General features: G+C 39.2%; 1 protein-coding gene and 1 long non-coding RNA gene across 10 annotated transcripts in view; one reads left to right on the top strand and one right to left on the bottom strand.

Annotated features, from left to right (window-relative positions):
• The window catches only part of LOC308178402, an 88,241-nt gene extending 77,862 nt beyond the window's left edge, over positions 1–10,379 (top strand). For 2 of the 9 annotated variants that reach the window (XR_013939726.1, XR_013939731.1), the window contains exons 10-12: positions 4,310–4,366; positions 6,073–6,143; positions 9,453–10,379. This is a non-coding gene — a long non-coding RNA (uncharacterized lncRNA). Of the gene's footprint in view, positions 1–4,309; positions 4,367–6,072; positions 6,144–7,906 lie in introns of all 9 variants that reach the window. The other 7 variants (XR_013939732.1, XR_013939733.1, XR_013939734.1 and 4 more) reach the window with 7 other exon arrangements.
• TEKT5 (tektin 5) overlaps positions 1–17,158 on the bottom strand; it is a 34,123-nt gene extending 16,965 nt beyond the window's left edge. The window contains exons 1-7 of the mRNA XM_080556949.1: positions 17,021–17,158; positions 16,802–16,905; positions 12,314–13,043; positions 11,027–11,110; positions 9,297–9,367; positions 7,233–7,376; positions 3,717–3,939 (exon numbers count right to left, since the gene is read on the bottom strand). Coding sequence (XP_080413075.1) covers positions 3,717–3,939; positions 7,233–7,376; positions 9,297–9,367; positions 11,027–11,110; positions 12,314–12,874 — 1,083 coding nt within the window. The 5' untranslated portion in view covers positions 12,875–13,043; positions 16,802–16,905; positions 17,021–17,158. The remainder of the gene's footprint in view (positions 1–3,716; positions 3,940–7,232; positions 7,377–9,296; positions 9,368–11,026; positions 11,111–12,313; positions 13,044–16,801; positions 16,906–17,020) is intronic.
• Between the last annotated feature and the right edge of the window lie 2 nt (positions 17,159–17,160).

Here is a 17,160-nt window from a genome sequence, read left to right as displayed (position 1 = left end):
GTAGAGTATGTGAACTGTTTTCATGTAAATATTAAAGGATTCTGACAAAGGGAGTTGGGTACTAACTGTTCCTTGATGCTTTCCAACCCTGAAACGGAGGCTGGCCTTCTGTCTCTACAGGCATGACCCAGGCACGTATAATGTCACCCACTTTATTTTTGGACAAATATTATTTCTTGAGCTTAAGTCAAAGGCCAATTCTACTGGCGGTGGATGGAGATGCATATGTGCTTTTGCACATGTGAAGACTAACAGAGTTGTTTTTCCTCTCTGTGACAGCAAGATAGGTATATGAGTAGACATCATGCTGTGGCCAAGTGACATAAAACTCCCCTAATGTGGGAGATTTTATTTTTTTAACTAGCAGAAGAAAAATAAACAGGGGTTTTCCATATGGAATTTTATTTTTTAAAATAACTCAATGAAAGGGTGGAATTAGTTTGGTTGGTATTCACCTTTATATATCCCTGCAATATAAACAAAATATGAAAAAACTCAGGCTAGGAGAAACATTTTAGGTACATAAATGTACAACATTTTAAGTGCAAATGCTAACCACAGCATGCATCTCCACCACAGTATCAATCACAGACACTAATACAGTGTAGGATCCCAGGTTTTGTAAGTTTTTACAAAAAGTTTAGTTCCAAAGGATAACAAAATGTTTCCAGAGCCAGTAGATGAAATCTACAACGTAAGACAAAAACTATTCCACCTGGTCCTCTATGTTGTTAAAGAAAATGTAGTGGAACACAAGCTGAGGCATTGGGCATTTGGTTCATAATCTTAGCCAGATGATCTTTTATGTGCAAGTGACATAAACAGAAGAAAATGTGCTATTTCAATATCTGGTAATTTTTTGACCACATATTCACACTGTTTACTCTTTTATGTATGTGTTTTTTTTATTCTTTCCATTCTGAGCGTACAGATTTTAGAAACAAATGGTTGCCTGAGGTTCCCTGTATAGCCTTTTTGTCTGGAAGAGATTTGGCTGTTTCACAAAGCAGAAAAACATTTTTTCATTCAGAAATGGGCTCCAGACCTCATTAAATATAAATCTTTTCCTGGTTCCAAGACAGCATACCTTTTCTATGCTCACTCTTCTCTAAATTCATGGAGGTAGTCTGCTTAGCTACGAGAAGAATTTGGTAGAGGGAAGGAGGTCTCTAATAGCAGCATTCGTTGCTTGAAAAGTCAGTGCAAAAACAGCCTTTGAAAGAATGATTCATTTTCTAAATTCAAAAAAAATGAAATTGTGGCACCCATTGTCTGGTTGCTATTAGATGTGAAAGGAACAGGAACCGTAGTTTAGCTGCATTTGACTATTATCACATCCCAAAAGAAGAACAGAAGTGTGGTAGAGTTTAAAGGAAAGCCTCGGGTCCCAGCTGCACTGTTGGCTGTCTTATTAAAACACCCTAGCAGTACTTTTTTCTCTGAGTGTTACAAGTTTAAATGCAAGCCAGGAGAAAGAAGAAAAGGTAGTCTGCTATGCTTACCTATAGATGGCTGTGAAATGAGTACTCACTCCTTACTCACTTCTTCCCTAGTTTTATTTCTCTTTGCTCTTGTGCTTTTGAGGTATCATCATGAGCAAGAGAAATAGTAGGATTTCTATCATATAACCTCATCCACAGCTTAACCAGCAATACTTTTGCTCAATAAAGCCATGGCATTTTCCTTTTCATAGTTACTCCATGCTTTTGGTTTCTGCCATGTATAGACCTGTGGTTGCAATCAAAAATCAAAACTAGACACCTACGTTATAGTGTGGATACTGGTAGCCTAAGAAGGGCCCTTAGCCCTCTTCTGTTATCCAGAAGACCCGAGGATAAGTTTTACTCAGTTCCTCAGGAAGTGACAGCCTGTGGAAGCTGCATGGTGAATGAAAACAAAACCATTAACTTTCCTCCAAAATTGACAACACTGACCAGCCTGAATTATTCCTCACTAGCTTGTGCAGTTTTCTTCCAGCATTTTGTTATTCTGATGTAACTACATTACTGTGGAGTTTTAAATGAAGATCTCTCTGCTACGTATGTGCTATCACCACACAACTCAGCAGTAAAAACAGCAGTTCATAGAGTGCAATTTTGTATGACGTGTTTTTTTATCTCTGGGTATGACACAAACTAAATTTTCTTTATACAAATGTGATTACTTCAGTTTCTCCAGTTTGTTTATTATTGCAATCTAATGGTATGGATAGCGTAGGGACACAAGTCAGTTTTTCTTCCCTTATGTACAAGTTGTCAGCAGTTAGGTTGTGTCAGCTGGACTTGGTGACCAAATCTTTGGTAGTAAGTTGATAACTCACAATGCACTTTGTGGTTCCATATGTACTCCCTGTGCTAGCTTGTGCTGTACTTTCTTTTATAAAAGGGACACTCAAAAGCATTAGAAAACACCAACGGAAAATGTGAAGCAAATGTTCATAGATTAAATCCATGAGAAACTTGGATGGCCAATTCAGGGATAAAGTGCTTCATTTATGTAAGATCCAAACCACACAAAAACTACATTCAGTATCTTTTACGCTTTATAAGCAGGAAAAAATAGAAGAAAACATTACTTTATGTGCTGTGACTTTATACATATTTAGCTAGTTGGTTTGCACTTTCCTAAGAGTCCCTAAAAATAAACTGAAAACATCTTAAACTACTTATGGCAAATAGAATGGCAGGAAAACTCTATTGTTTCCAAATGTGCATGGAAACAAACGAGTGAACATGAGTCTCCTCTGTAAGAGAAGGAGTCTTAATGGAAGAACTTAGTGAACCCTGAAGTCATATGAAAGTAACACAGTGAGTCTTGATAGCTCAACAAGATTTTATCTGTCAGTACAAAGGCAACACCTCTTGTTAACTTCAGACTATGTTTCAGAACTCAACTAATACGCTTCCAACATGTCACACTTTTCAGTGAAAATTGAATGAAAAGGTAATACAGGTAGGATTTAATACAGGTCTCCTTTTCCATTTCTGCTTTTTACCATGTGAAAACAAAGAAAAAATGTTTGAAAAGTTAACTGTCTGACCCACTCGAAATATGAGACTGTTTTCAACCACAACCAGGCAAAAATTCACGTTAAAGATGTGGAAGTGTATTTATTAAAAGGTGGAGAACAACTTGGAACTTAGGTTCAAAGTCAGACTAATGACATTTTGAAAATAAGTATTTTTAAATTCAGAACTTTTCCCTTGCTGCTGCAAAATGAAAGTGCAAAAACTTAATCTTTTTCCTCTAAAGGAGAGAAGTCGTGATGCTCTTTGTGGACCTTCTGATTTGTTTGCTTTCCAAAGTTATTTCACTGTTTAACACCCCTACCCCCCAAGTAGTTTGTGTACTTTTCTTTGATCAGGAAATCACCAGGGAATATCCTCAATAAATGAAAAATAGAAAAAAAAAATACCATCTAAGATATTTTTCCCCACTTTGGACATGTAAGTTGCAAATGAACATAATCACACTGACTCTCCATATAGGACAGACATTGTGTGGTTTCTTCTAAAACTTTGTCACCTTGTCAAGTCTGCTCATCTTTGAGTGAGCTCTTCTGCTGTGATTCAAATGCATTGTTTGCAGAAAGGTAATGCAGCCATGCCTTTTGGGGAGGTGCTTATTCAGGAAGAATGTAAATTCTAGAGAAGATTTCTGTGCCTTTCAGGTACAACTAAGATAATATACAGCTGCCAACCCTTAGCGAATCTTACCTTGGCCAGTTGTGCTTGGAGTTTGTTCTTTGCATCAGCTACTTCGGCAATGCGATTATTAAAGGCCAGGTTGGTGCTGACGAATTGATTCCACATCTCCTCAGATGTGCTCTCCAGTCCAACCTCTGTATCCTCACGGAGCTTGACAGAGTTGGCCCTTGCATGCTGAGAGCACCTGATATTGTCTTCACTGAATTTAGCCCATGTTACGGGAACTGAAACTCTAGTAAGGAAAATAAAAGTAAAAGCTTAGGTGAGCTATCTTCTATTAATTGGCAATTACGCTGAGATTGTGTCCATCCACTGAATTGTACAAACTATGCAGTCACATACATCAGATGATTTTATGGGTTTCATATGCATTTTTTTCTTTCTTCTCTGTTTCACATGATTTCATATACAGCAAAGATTTGTTCACACTGAGATTTTGGAGAGCTGTTGCTTCTACAGAGTTCCTATGGCTTGCTTGAACATTGTAGAAGAAATAGTTGGGTTTTTTTTGTGGTTTTTTTTTTTTGAGAATGAAAGTCTCTATTTTCTTAAAGTTGGATAATTAAATTACATTAATCCCCAACAAAATCTTCATTTTCCAGCCAATATTTGTATAGCTGCTAACTAAAGGTCTCACTGCCCCTGACATCAACTCCAAAGTAAGTTTATGTTTTGCTGTATATGTATTGTGATGCTTAAAAATTTTTTTGTCGGGATCAAGTATGAATGTCAGCAATGCAGCTTCTTCCAGCCTTTAACAGACTAGGTGGTTGTCTGAGTTCATACCTGCTATATGTCAAATGAAATTTGACTCATTTCTTTGTTTCAAATTTGAGAGTGCTTGTGGCTTTAATTGATTATTAGATTATTTAACGTGATCTCCTGCCAATTGCACACCATCATAATAGATTCAAATAGTGTCTACTTTCATGAACCCAGAGCCTTTGTCCTGGGAAACTGAGTTGTGCGTCACCAACTACCAGATGACATGAGAACCCAGGGAAAATGAGCAAGAAATCACAGGAGAAGGAATGTTAGGCAACACTTCTTGTCTGCTGTCAGAGCAGCCCTGCCTCATGAGATACGTATGACCTACACAATAAAGCAAGTGGCTCAGGCCTCCTAGTAGCTTTCATCATCGGAATGAATGGTAGCAGGAAAACAGATAAGGCACTGACTGAGCTAGGATAGGAGAAAGGAAAAAGTAATTTTCTCCCAGCTCCATCACTCTCCATCTCTATCATCTGGAGTATTTTCATCCTCTTACTTTTCCATGTATTACAATGGACATTTCTGCTTTAACTTACAGGGCTATTATTGTTAAATTTTCAATATCTATGGGACATACAGAAATGGCATTGCTATGGAAAAGTCTGTGAGTAGATAGAGAAAAACTGAATGTAGAGTTCCGGCACTGAAAATACCACCCATGAATGTTCCCTCTGTAATATCCTGTAGCCACACAAATTTTGGGATGCTTGGTTTCATGCCCAGCCTTCACAGATGACATTCAATATCATAATTGGTTGAACCTAAATCCCAGACTCAGATTTTTCCAACCTGGGAGTCTGTGGGACTCTGAACTTGCCACCTGAGCCCCCAGCTTGAAAAGTGGTGCAACATAAGCTACCCTCTTTGGAGTTAAATTTACCACCCCATTTAATGCATTGCTTAGCCTACTAGGTCACTCTGCCCTTCAACCAGAAATATTTAGCATGTTTTATGGAAAGATACATATGTTTTAGTTACCAAGCTGAAAGGCTGAGACAAACTTCTGCCTACTTTTAGACTTCCTTCTCCACACAAAACTTCCTTCTAAGAACTACGCCTGTGTGTTAAACTCTGCATAGATAAGTCACCATTTTTTGAGTCTCACAATTACTTTATTTAGATTTTAATTTAACACTGAGAATTAATATTAAAGGAGGCAAAAAAAAAAAAAATGCCAGTGCTTGTTTTCTCAGAGGCCCTTTTTTCAGTTTTTCATAGGGCATTCCTCTCTCTCCAAACCGAGCACTGATCTTCCTAAATCATTTAAGAAATCCTTAGTGCTACACATTCATTTAGGCAGTTGCCCTGAAAAGTTTCAGGCACCCGACGTGATTTCATAGTAGAATGCATAAATCAGTGTATTAAACCTGAGCTGACAGTGTTTACAACTACTTATCCAAACGATCTCAGTGTACTTTCTGCAGGGCATTTGTTCGTTCATTCATTCTTTCTTTTTTTTTTTTTTTCCTTCATCTTTTTGGTCTCATGGATTATACTCATTTTCTGATCAGAAAATTAAGTTTCTAAGAAGGTTTTCATCTTGACTGTTTGAAGTATTTAGTACTTAATCTGTTCTTTAATGTTGTTTTTCCAGACTAATTTATCTGGCTGGCTCTGGTGAATGATTCAGGCAGAAAACACCTGCTCTGCTCCTGAGTGCTGCAGGTATGTCTCAGTCTGCCAAATGACTTCAGTAAAATGTTAATGAAAAATGGCATTGCTTTGGATTATGGTTAGTTAGAAAGTAAAAGGGTTGTTAAATTTATCCACATGAATCTGCTTTTTCACTAGAGTTGACAAGAATATTTTTATTCATTGCTAATCCTGAAAGTAGGTAGTGTTACTAGAGCCAGCAGAATGCTTGCCAAGTTTCTCTCAGATGTTCCCTTATTTTAGTAATGAATTAGGTGATCATTTAATGAAAAGTAGAATATAACTAAACAAATAATAAGGAATTTCCCTCCTCTGTCCAACAAAACAGAGTCGCCATCATTTGAGATTGTGGAGTACATTCACCATTCAGATACTGCTATGCTAAAGAGCAAGAAGGGAACTAGCAGGTCATCAGCACAAAAACACTGCCCTCTATTGCAAGTTGCTTTCCCTCTGCTATTGCTTCAGGATTGGATGCAGGTGTTGATAAGGCAACTACTGATAAAGGTTTAAAACAGTTTACAATTAGGAAATTTTAATTCAGTCAGTAATGCTAAACTATGCCAAATCTTTTCTGGTCATACTATTTAATACATATCTCTATATCTTGATGGCCTAATTTCCAAAAGAAAATAAATATCTATATAGTCCTTGGTGTACGCTTGCACACTGTTCACCCCGTTGCACTTAACTGCACACTTTAGCTGGATTTTGCTTTGATTTGCTGTGGTTTTGAAACCTGAAGGCCACAGATTATAAATCAATACCAAAGGGAGGTATCTGCATGAAACAGTTTGAAGGCTAGGAGTCAGCTGCAACACAGTTGTAAAGGATTGTCCTCTCTGAAACGTACAGCTCACTGCACATTGAACATCATAGGTGCTGCAGACTGCCAGGCCTCCGACCATGGCAGCTGTTAGAAAGCAGGGAATAACTGAGGGTGATGGAGGGTTTTGCACCAAGGAAAGACAGAGGCATACAGAGAGAGAAGCCACTTCTTTATCACTTTTCACATATAAGCAAGGACTTGTGCTGCAACCAGCCTCCGGCTTAGAGCAGGTCACATGGAAAGAGGAGGTGACAGTGACCAGTCATACTCACGTCCCATCTACTTTCTCCACTCCATGGTAGAAGTTGATGCTGTCTGATGTGTTCCTCAGGTTAAAGCACTTCTCATCAATAAAATGGGCAGAGTTTTTGTCAGAAAGGTCCTGCTCCAGGGCATGCTGCACATCTCTGTTGATACTGTGAAGGGAAAGTCTTGCCTTAATCTGAACTGCCTTTAACGCTTTTGTGCTAGGTAACTATTTGCCTTCATTAGCACCCTGCAATGCTGCATTTTATAGTTTGCTGGCATTTACAGTGGCATGAAAATGCTTTGCACTGTAATTTAGCTAGAGGAAGCTGCTGTACCATTCATCCCTGCTCTCCTTTTAGCCTATTGTGAGTATTCCCCAAAGAATAGCATCTAACTCAGTGCATTGAATGATGTTTGTCATTTTGATGAGAGTTGACCACAGGGGTGAAAAACAACAGATAGCTGTTTTGTGGCATGAAGGAAAGCCTTGGAGCAAAAGCGAATAGGCATTCAGTAATAGCTTTCATGCTGGCAAAGCTGTGAGAAAGAAAAGAGCATACCAGAATTATAGTTTGCCATCTCTCTTGATTTGGGGGGAAAAATTCACTTAGCAGGAGAGAAATATGTTGCTCCATCACTGCTTTCTTACCCACAAGGAATTTTTGGAATAACTTAACCTCCTTGGCTCTTCCAAAAGCAGGGAAGGCCTGATGTGGCCTTTGGACTGTAATGGGAGTAATATGGATGAAGAAAATCAAAGTGCAGCATTCCAGTGCATCAGGAAGACTGCAAACGTGTTGACGTTTTTTGCAAATATTGTTTTTTCCATTATGTACATGTAAATTGGCATTAGTACTAGTCTGCCTGACACGGTCACAAAATTGAATGAAAGGTAACCAGAAATGCTGTCCTAAAGAGCCAGAAAGAGTTCATGCCATCAGGTATGAACTTAGCCTTTATCAGATCATATGCCTCGTATGTCACAGTAGTGGGGTGAGCTGCAGGTATCACCTGACTCATGTGAGTTCTGAGTGCCATTAATAAGAGCAATAATTTATAAAGTCTGCTTAGGTCTTTATCTCTGGTAATGTAATAATCAAGGACTTCACAATGTTATGTTCATTGTGTGTGAGTACTTGACCTGTTTCTTTTGAGAATCATGTCATGTCATAGAAACATTACTTTGTAAATTTGCATCAGTTCAGTGTAGTTAACAGAACAGGCTATATTCAGAATAGTCTTAACTATTATTAACTATAAAATGCATATAAACATACATAAAATTAATTTAAGTCCAATCTGTAACTCAATTCGTACCTTATGAAGTGCATAGATTCCTGTTTCTTTTGTGAATAACAATTTTGCTTTCGAATTTAGTTTTGTAATTAAAAATAATAATAATTCCTTTATTCCCTTTGAACTTTGCTCCAGTGTGGCACACAGCAGCATTGGCATAACAGAGCTGTAATTCTGGTGTCCCCTATTTTAATTAAGTATTTCAGGTTTAACATGACTCTAAAAATTGAGTCACAGTTACCTTTGGAAACTCCAGTTGCAAATACATCTACCTCGTGCTGTTTGAAAGCATGCTGCCTCCTCAGTCTGTAGGATGGCAATATGGCATGGGAGTCCTGTTCTCATTTCTGTCCAGAACAGAACCCCAGGATGGCTTGTCTCATCACACAAATTGTCATTTCTTAGCCAGGTGGTTATATAAGATTGTTCTTTATCCCTATGAATGCAACTTTTTTTTTTTTTTTTTTTTAAGTCAGCCAGTTGGAAAACAGATGCCCACATCTTTGTAGTGGTCTTATATGAATGAGTCTGAAGAACTGCAAATAGGAAAAATCTTTGACAGAAGATGGTAAATTGTCTTGGTTCAGCTGGTGCTTTAAATGCTAGGTATTGCTGTTCTGCAGTTTAACATACTATTCTGTCCTTCGTAAGAATTAGAAGTAGAAGGCCAGGAGCATCTAACAAGCTAAGCCTCTGATTTTGGACTGGCTATTTATAGTCTTCATTAGATATCAGCTAACACTGAATTCAGCTTCCTATCTTTAAAACAGGAATTAAATGTAAAGTCTTACCCCAACTGACGATTGATTCTCTGGGCAAGTTTTGCCAATATTTCTTGACAATCCTTGAATACATCAGCTTCCTAGAGTGGAAAATATTCAGTTGTCAGTGTTTTCACCAAATTGTATTTGTTTTAGTGAATATACCCTTTTTATTCTACATTCTAGATGTTGCAACCATCTCATATATGTCAAAAGTAATATGGATAAAGAAAGAATGTGTTTTGGTCCCTCTCTTCCTCAGTGCTACAAAGCTGTATCTCTGGAGTTGTTTTTGTATGGCTTTTTATATTACATCAAACATGCCTGTAGATTTTAATGGATTGAGTCATTCTAATAAAGAGAAGGCCAAATTTCCTTGGCTTAGGTATAATGAAGATACTTGTATCATGAGCCTTAGTCCATTAAACTATTCTCTCTAATTACTGCTACATTGTTCTACAATACAAACATGTTGTTAATAGCAGAATAGGTCAAAAACATACCTGATTTCAGAAGTAGGCTGCCTGATATAAATACTATAAAATTCTTCACAACTATAAATATTAATCAAAGAAATTCAAAGCCAAGTTTCCACTCAGATTCAAATAAATAAATAAATAAATAAATAAATACTCAAACAACTCACACTGGAAATTATGCGAACATGGTACTCATAGTCCCTTATGGTATTCCATCCTCTTTCCTTTTTAGAAACCCTCTTTTAGCCCAAGGTACTCTCTTACCTGAGTGCGTAAAATTATTCATATGAATACATTTTGAAACTGAATAAAGTGCTTTAAATTATTTGGAAGTCATTAAGACAGCCTGGATTTAAAAATATACGTTCTGTCTCTGTACTTGTACTGTATATGAAGGAATGACAGCAACTTTAGAACTGGCTTTGATGTTATTACAAAATAGTCCTTTGTTGTCCTTTATTGTCACTATCTAGCTTGTTCCATAGTCAGAGCAGTGCTTGGGGAGATCAGACAAATAGTCTTTATTTTTTATTTTAAAATATATCTGTTTTCATTGAGTCATGTGAAAGGATAAGCTGTGTTTCATCCTGCCATGAACTTTCTTGCTGAATTAAATTCTGAAATAATCAAACCACTATGTGTTAGCTCCTTGGTTCTTCACTGGAAACTCCAAAACACCAAGTTGCAAACTGTAGGCTCTGAACAACCATTCCAGTTTTTGAAGTGGTCTGCACATCCTTTTGAAATCTTTTAATCCAGAAAAATGCTTAAAGAATGGTATTGTCCCATAAATTTCTTTTCTAATATTTCTGTTTTCATATACATCCAATATAATTTATTTCAAAGTTTTGCAAAATTTTATTAATTTTGTTATTATTATTATTTAAAAGATTTAGCAGTCACTACTATCCTCATGTTCTTTGTTCAGTAAGAGTACAGAAAAAGCAAGGCAGCAAACCAGCATTTTATACCCTAAGAACTTCTGAGATTTTACAGACCATGGCCTAGAAAACAATCCTGAGATTGTTTCTACATTGTTTTATAGCTTCAGAGAAGATAGAACCAGATGAGACCTCACATGGATGCCAAGCTATTCCTCTTGCTCTAGGGAGGGTGAACAGAACATTAACCATAGTTTAACCCAGTTTCTTCTCCTTTCCCCTCTCAGTCTTCCAAATCAACTAAAGAAAGAAAATATTTTAATTCTTTTGCCGATAAACATTTAGTTGGACTTTGGTTATTCCCTCAGTTATAAAAATAAACTAGAAAGTCTAGTCTTACCTTTATGAGGTTCTTTTCCACATCGTCATGAACCAAGTCTATGCCTTTCCGCTTCTCACGGTAGTACAAGCATTCCAGGGCAGTCTGCAAGCAAACCAAGGAACATTTGTAAGAGTCTCTGTACATTATAGAGAGTAAACACAAAACTGCAGGGGCCACTGAGCTGACACACAAAGTAATAACCAGCTATTGAGGCTAAAACAGAACAGGGAGGTAGCTTCACTGCACACAACTGATGAGTCTTGGTGGCTTGTTCTTCCTTACCTGTTAATACATATTTTAGGGACTGCCTTAGCTTCCATTTGATTAGCTGCACATTATTGTGCAGCAAGGCCTACATCTCAACTTGTCCCAGCTTTGATTTAGAGCGTGAATTAAAACACCTGTGTTCTACACTTATTCATAGCAAAATCCTTTAACCTCACCTCCCCTAATCCTCCCTTACATAGTGATGAAGTTTAGAAGTTTCATAGCTACAGTCATGAGTCCAGTTAACCTGCCTGAGCAGGCTGAGTTTACTTGTAATGTCTCAGCCACTTGTTTAGAACCATAGCAGTAAATGAAACACCATCAGTTGGCACAAAGCCTTTCAATGGAAAATGTTCCCTGAATAGAAAGCCTCCTCAGACACATACAATGTCATTATTGAATACTGAATTTTGGTTATCTATGTGTACCTGTATAGAAACATTTCTGATAGAAACAGATTTCATCTACAAGATTGCAGATTTTGATAACTTTGACTCTAGTTTCTGCATGGAGTTTTTGCTAGCACCATTCATAGGCTCATACATCACCGTGGCCTTCTCTGTTGCAGTTAATTTGCCATTAAGATTCTGGAGAACTTCAAGATATAACACAAATGACATGCAAGATATAACACAAATGACATGCCATCTTAAGAGAAAACATTACTTTCCCTAAGCGATCACAGAAAATTCAGAGCTAGAATACAATACCAGGACACTGCACCTCACAGGGCCATCTTCTGCTCTCCTGGAAGGTACTGAGCTGACCGGCTGGTGCCTGAGGGAGACTCAGCCTCCCAGAGCATCAAGCAGAGAGGAGGGAAAAGAGGACATACAAGTGTCTTGATAGGTTCCTTTGTTGACTAGTACATGTAAAAACCACGGTGGCCAGGTTTCTTCGTTACTGAGAATAATGTTTGACCAAGATCTGTCTTGATGACAACAGTGGAAAGTCCTAACAGTATTCAACAAAGAGAAAGCTATTTTCTTTACCCATTCCACAACACAGTCGTGAAGTAAGTAGCTGTGTCACACCTACCTTCAGAGGTCCTTGCATTTCATCTACAGCACATTCGAGACGTTTCTTTGCGGTTTCCAAGGCTTGGGTCTCTCTCAGCAGACACTCTAGCTCATAGACAAGCTCAGATCTCCAGAAATCAATGTTGGAGATCCTCTCTCCCAGGTTTCTTCTACTGTCTTCTTGCATCTCATAAGTCAATTGGTCCTTATCTTGCATCAGTCGCACTGAATCCGTGTTCAGCCTACCAGCCCAGTACCTGGAGGCTTCGGAGCCTTTTAATTGAACCATGTTTGCATGGTGCCAGTCACGAGTGCTGTAGCGGGAGTGCAGGGCAGACCGTAATGTGGGCAGAACGGTAGGTGGCCGCCCAGCGGGATTAAATGGCTCATCAGAGCTGGGAGGGATCGAAATCACTTTGTGAAGCAGACTGGGCCTCCAGGAGCTGAGGTGGCGGTAGCCCGGTAGGTAGTAGGACTGGTAGGTGTCCTTGGTGGTGCTGGTGGGGGCCGGGTCCGGGAACAGGCAGCTCTTCTTCATGCCGCAGTAGCTGGCTACCTGTGTGGTCCCCAGAAACTCCATCCTGCACGGGGCTCAGGCAGCCACCCTCAGGCTGTCCCCAAATGGTGGGCTGCTTCTCAGGGCTGTCCCCAACTGGTGCTGTTCTCCGGGCCACCCGACGCCTTGTGACACAGCGGTGGTGTCACAGGGTTCCAAGGGCCTTCACACCTCCCGGTGTTCTCCTGCCATCCTGTAGGAATATTTGGCAAAGAGGGATTTGCTGAAGGCTCACTCCAGATGGGCCTCTGGGCTTGCCTTCACTGAGCTTGCCTCAGTGAAATGAAATTTCAGTTTTACTTCCTAGTGGTTCGCAGCTATCCGTCACTCATGGCAGCAGGGACAAGCCTTCTGAACCAAAACACATTCTCTGGGTGTTGTCTCTCATGACTTTCTAGTGATGTCTGCAGATGGTTTGGTCCATCTGCAACCAAAAAGCACATATAAATATCTTGGGCTTTGCTCTTCCCTTCAACTGTGTTCATTTTCCGTAAGTACAAAAGCTGGAGAGCCCTTCCTCTTCTCATAATTTTTCTCAAATTATAAATGTTATGTAACTTGTCAGAGAAATTACTTTTCTAATTTTTCCTTTCAGGCTTCTGGTCAGTTTTGCAAAGAAATCCAGTGCTCTAAGACTGCATTATCACCCATCTTCTGTGCCAAGGATTTTGAACATAAATAATGATTTGCAGTTAGGCACTCTATTTCACTATCCTAAGAGTCCTTCAATCAGCACAGCTTTCTTCTAGGTCAAAGGCAAAACAGTTGCTGCCATTTCTCCTTCTCCAGATACATAACTATGAATCGGCTTGCTACATTTTTTTTTAGAATGTGGGAAAATAATATATATATGTATTTATATGTATTACATTGCAGTATATCTTGTCTCAGAAAGCTAGAACTGCATTACACCTTAGCTAAAAAACAGTAGAGGTAATTTCAAGTAAATGGTCACTATAAGTTAAATATATCTTCTCATGAAGTTTAGAATACATACAAATGTAAGTGCTAACTGTAGGGAGGTGAGATTCAGGCAGCAGAACCTCACAGCCTGGCTGGGCACTGCATCAGTGTGCCTCAACAGCAAAGGATTGATACACAAATGCTCACATGTAAAAAACTTTCCTCTTGCAATAATGGATGGAAATAATTCTCAGCAGCTGCCCAGGAGGGTGAAGTTAATCCTGAGCATGAGAGACTGCAAGAGCACTGGCAGAGTTCAGCACTGAGTTCAGCCTGACTCAAACTCTCTAAAGCCTATCTGTTGCCCAGAGCAATTCCTTTTTCTGGGGAATGCTTTTTATAATCTTGAGAACAGGGAATGGTCTGTTGACCCCAAAAGAAAAAGACTTGAACATGTTCCTCATTTTAAAATGTGGAAAGTCCTGCTGACATCAGTGAATCTAATCCACATGTTTGAAAGGTAGCACAGACCTAAAGCACTCTGTTGAGCTGTGGTCTAAACCAAGCCAACTTTTTCAGAGGGAAGGCCAGTTTCTCCCAGTCCAGACATTTGAATTTGCTTAAACACTTGGATCCATTTCCTCGTTTTTGTCATTAGTTTCCCACAGAAGATAATTACAGAGCAGTAAATACAGAAGTTCTGCACATATCAAGTTATGATGAGCATTTACCTGAATAAGTATCCATGAAAGGGAAAATGTGTAACAGACTATTCAGTAATAACTGGAACCAGAGGCCAAACTTCACAAATACCTTAACTTAAATGTACTTTAAAACCTTTTTCATGGTTTATATTATCTGTAGGTGGACAGTTATTTAGAATGGTGTTTGGTTGTTGTTTATTTTTTCCCAGAATGTTCCTACCAAAAAACTTGCAGTTGTCGAAGTGAAGAGTGTTCATAAAGAGGTAACTTTGCAGTATTTTTCTCTCAAAAGGTCCAGTTTGCTGGTACCTTCCCAGCTATTACCAGATGCTTTTATCTATATACTATTTTTCTAAGGTGAGACCACCTTAAATGTTAACTATTGTATGTTAAAACAATCAAGTTTATTCAAATACTTGAGACTCCAGACTGTGTTCAGATCAGAAAAAGTCAATTTTTACAGGACCTTCAACCAAAACAATGGAAGGAGGCTTTGTGAGCAGAAAGTGTGTTGATTTACTCACAGTTCATGCAAAACCACTTCACAGACCTGCCTTTCCCTCAAGTTTGGGTTGCTATTAGTGGTGTTTAAACCGGAAATTGTCGGCTTCTTCACGGGAGCAAGCAACACTTTAAGGAAAGTAACCATACAATATAAGACTGTTTCAAGGCTTACATTTGTTATATGCATTTCCACGAGGAAAACTGAAAACTTCTTTAAAGGGCATGTACGTATTGACTTGTGGAAAACGGACTCCACATTCAATAAGATTGTAAAGTAGGTATGTTTATTCAGCGCTGGGCAGCACGGGGGGTAGTCCCACCAAAATCGTGCGCACCTGACGCGGCAACTTGCCATGGTTATCTGCAGCAAAGAGTTACATATGCATGAAGTTTCACAATACGCCTATATGTTAGTAATAGAAGATGAAATAATACAATATTGCTTAATGTGTTACATTTGCGATGTACTGTTCCGGGGCTGCGCTTGGAAGATAAAAAATATATGTGCAAGGATAGCATGGGAGAATGCACCGATTCATGATGAGGAGTAAGGAGGACTAAAAGAATGCTCAGTTTGCAAGACATCTAGATAACTGGGGCCTCTTGGACCCTGGGAACTGGATCAATCCAACCTTGCGGTTTGGACTGAGACCGAGGGCTCAAAGAGCATGCGTAAGAAGAAAAGGTTAAAAAGTTCAACTCTGATGAAGACTTCTTACTTCATCCCGACGACCACCCGGACGACCACCAGAGAGTAATACGCAAGCGCAGAAGGACTGATAAGATAATTAGCATGCGAAGCGGGGCTAGGCAGAGCTAGGAAATTAATATGCATAGATGTGTTGTGAAACTTAATGCATATGTAATATTTTAGGAGATAAAAGAGTGAACAAATAGGACGAAGTTAGATTTGGGCAGGCATGCCCCTAACTTCCGGCGCCTAATAAAGCACCTTCATATAATCACTTTGTGGATTATGTGTCTTCATAAACGCTAACATATACATATTCATAACCTGTCCCTGCTTCATATTAAAATTAGTTCCAAGGAGTCATTTCAATAAACTCCTCCCATCTGCATTTGCACAGTGTCTCCTGGTGGTGGTTGTCGGGGGTCATGGGGATGAAGGTTGATGACTCTTCCTCATCACCGCTAGCTAACCTCTTGTCTTTGCACAGACTCAGTTGCTCCTTGGCTCTGGTCCATCCGCAGGACCAGTTTCTGCCAGTTTCTTAAGATAGGCTCACACTCTTATTAAGAGACTGACCTTGGTAAGGGGCCCAAGGCTTCTTGCTTTAGTTAATTTGCACAATGCACCATAGTTAGCAAAGACACTAAGTAGCATCCTAGTTTAATGCTGTCAGTGCTCTATCTCTACTTGATAAGATTCTCTTAACTCCCTCTCTCAGTATTGCTTGCATTTTTTCCAAGCAAATTGGTTGCACTATTTCAAGTCTTATTCAGAAGGTTTAACTTGTGCAAAACCACAAATTTTACTCATGTTACTACTTTCAGATGGCTGCTGCTGCATCTACAATGGCTGGGGCTCTGCACTGTTTTAGTTAAAATAGCATTGCAAGAACTGTGTACATAGGTAACGGAAAAAAAATGAAGAGAAGGTAAAAAGATTGTCAAAGAAACATTTTCCTTCTCGTGAGACTAAAAACGGTTCTGTTGTTTAATGTTCATCTCTATTTAGATCGCAAGCCCTTGGGGGCAGGAATTGTTTTTTGCTGAATGTGAAATTACCCTATTAGGGATTCTCTGCTGGTATCCGTAGGGGACTCAGCTTTACAGCTGCAGTTTCCACAACTTTTAGGCAGGTGAAGTGTTGGCTTACCGTGGGTTGACGAGCGGCACAAGGAATAGTCACCACTGCTTGAAGCCTGCACTCCAGCACTACAGTTTTGACCTGATGTGTGGCTCGACCATGCTGAGAAACACCTGGGGGAGGCAGACAGGGGCAGCTGTCATGATAAGGTGCTGGTAACAAGGCCCAGACTGCACCACAGACAGGTGCATGCTTCCTTGGTTTGGGGATTTAGTAACCTTTACTTACAAACACAGCGGTTATCTGACTGCTACAAGCTCATGGGCCAAAACGAGGTAGAAAAATCTTGCAAATGAATGCGCCCATTAAATTAATGGGAATGAATTGTGTAACAGCAAGGAACGGAAATAAACATATTCAAAACTGGT

This window comes from Anser brachyrhynchus (assembly GCF_964034855.1).
Source record: "Anser brachyrhynchus genome assembly, chromosome: 15".
Lineage (NCBI taxonomy): Eukaryota > Metazoa > Chordata > Aves > Anseriformes > Anatidae > Anser > Anser brachyrhynchus.
Note: the sequence above shows the minus strand (reverse complement) of the source record. Positions and strands in the feature narration are given on the sequence as shown.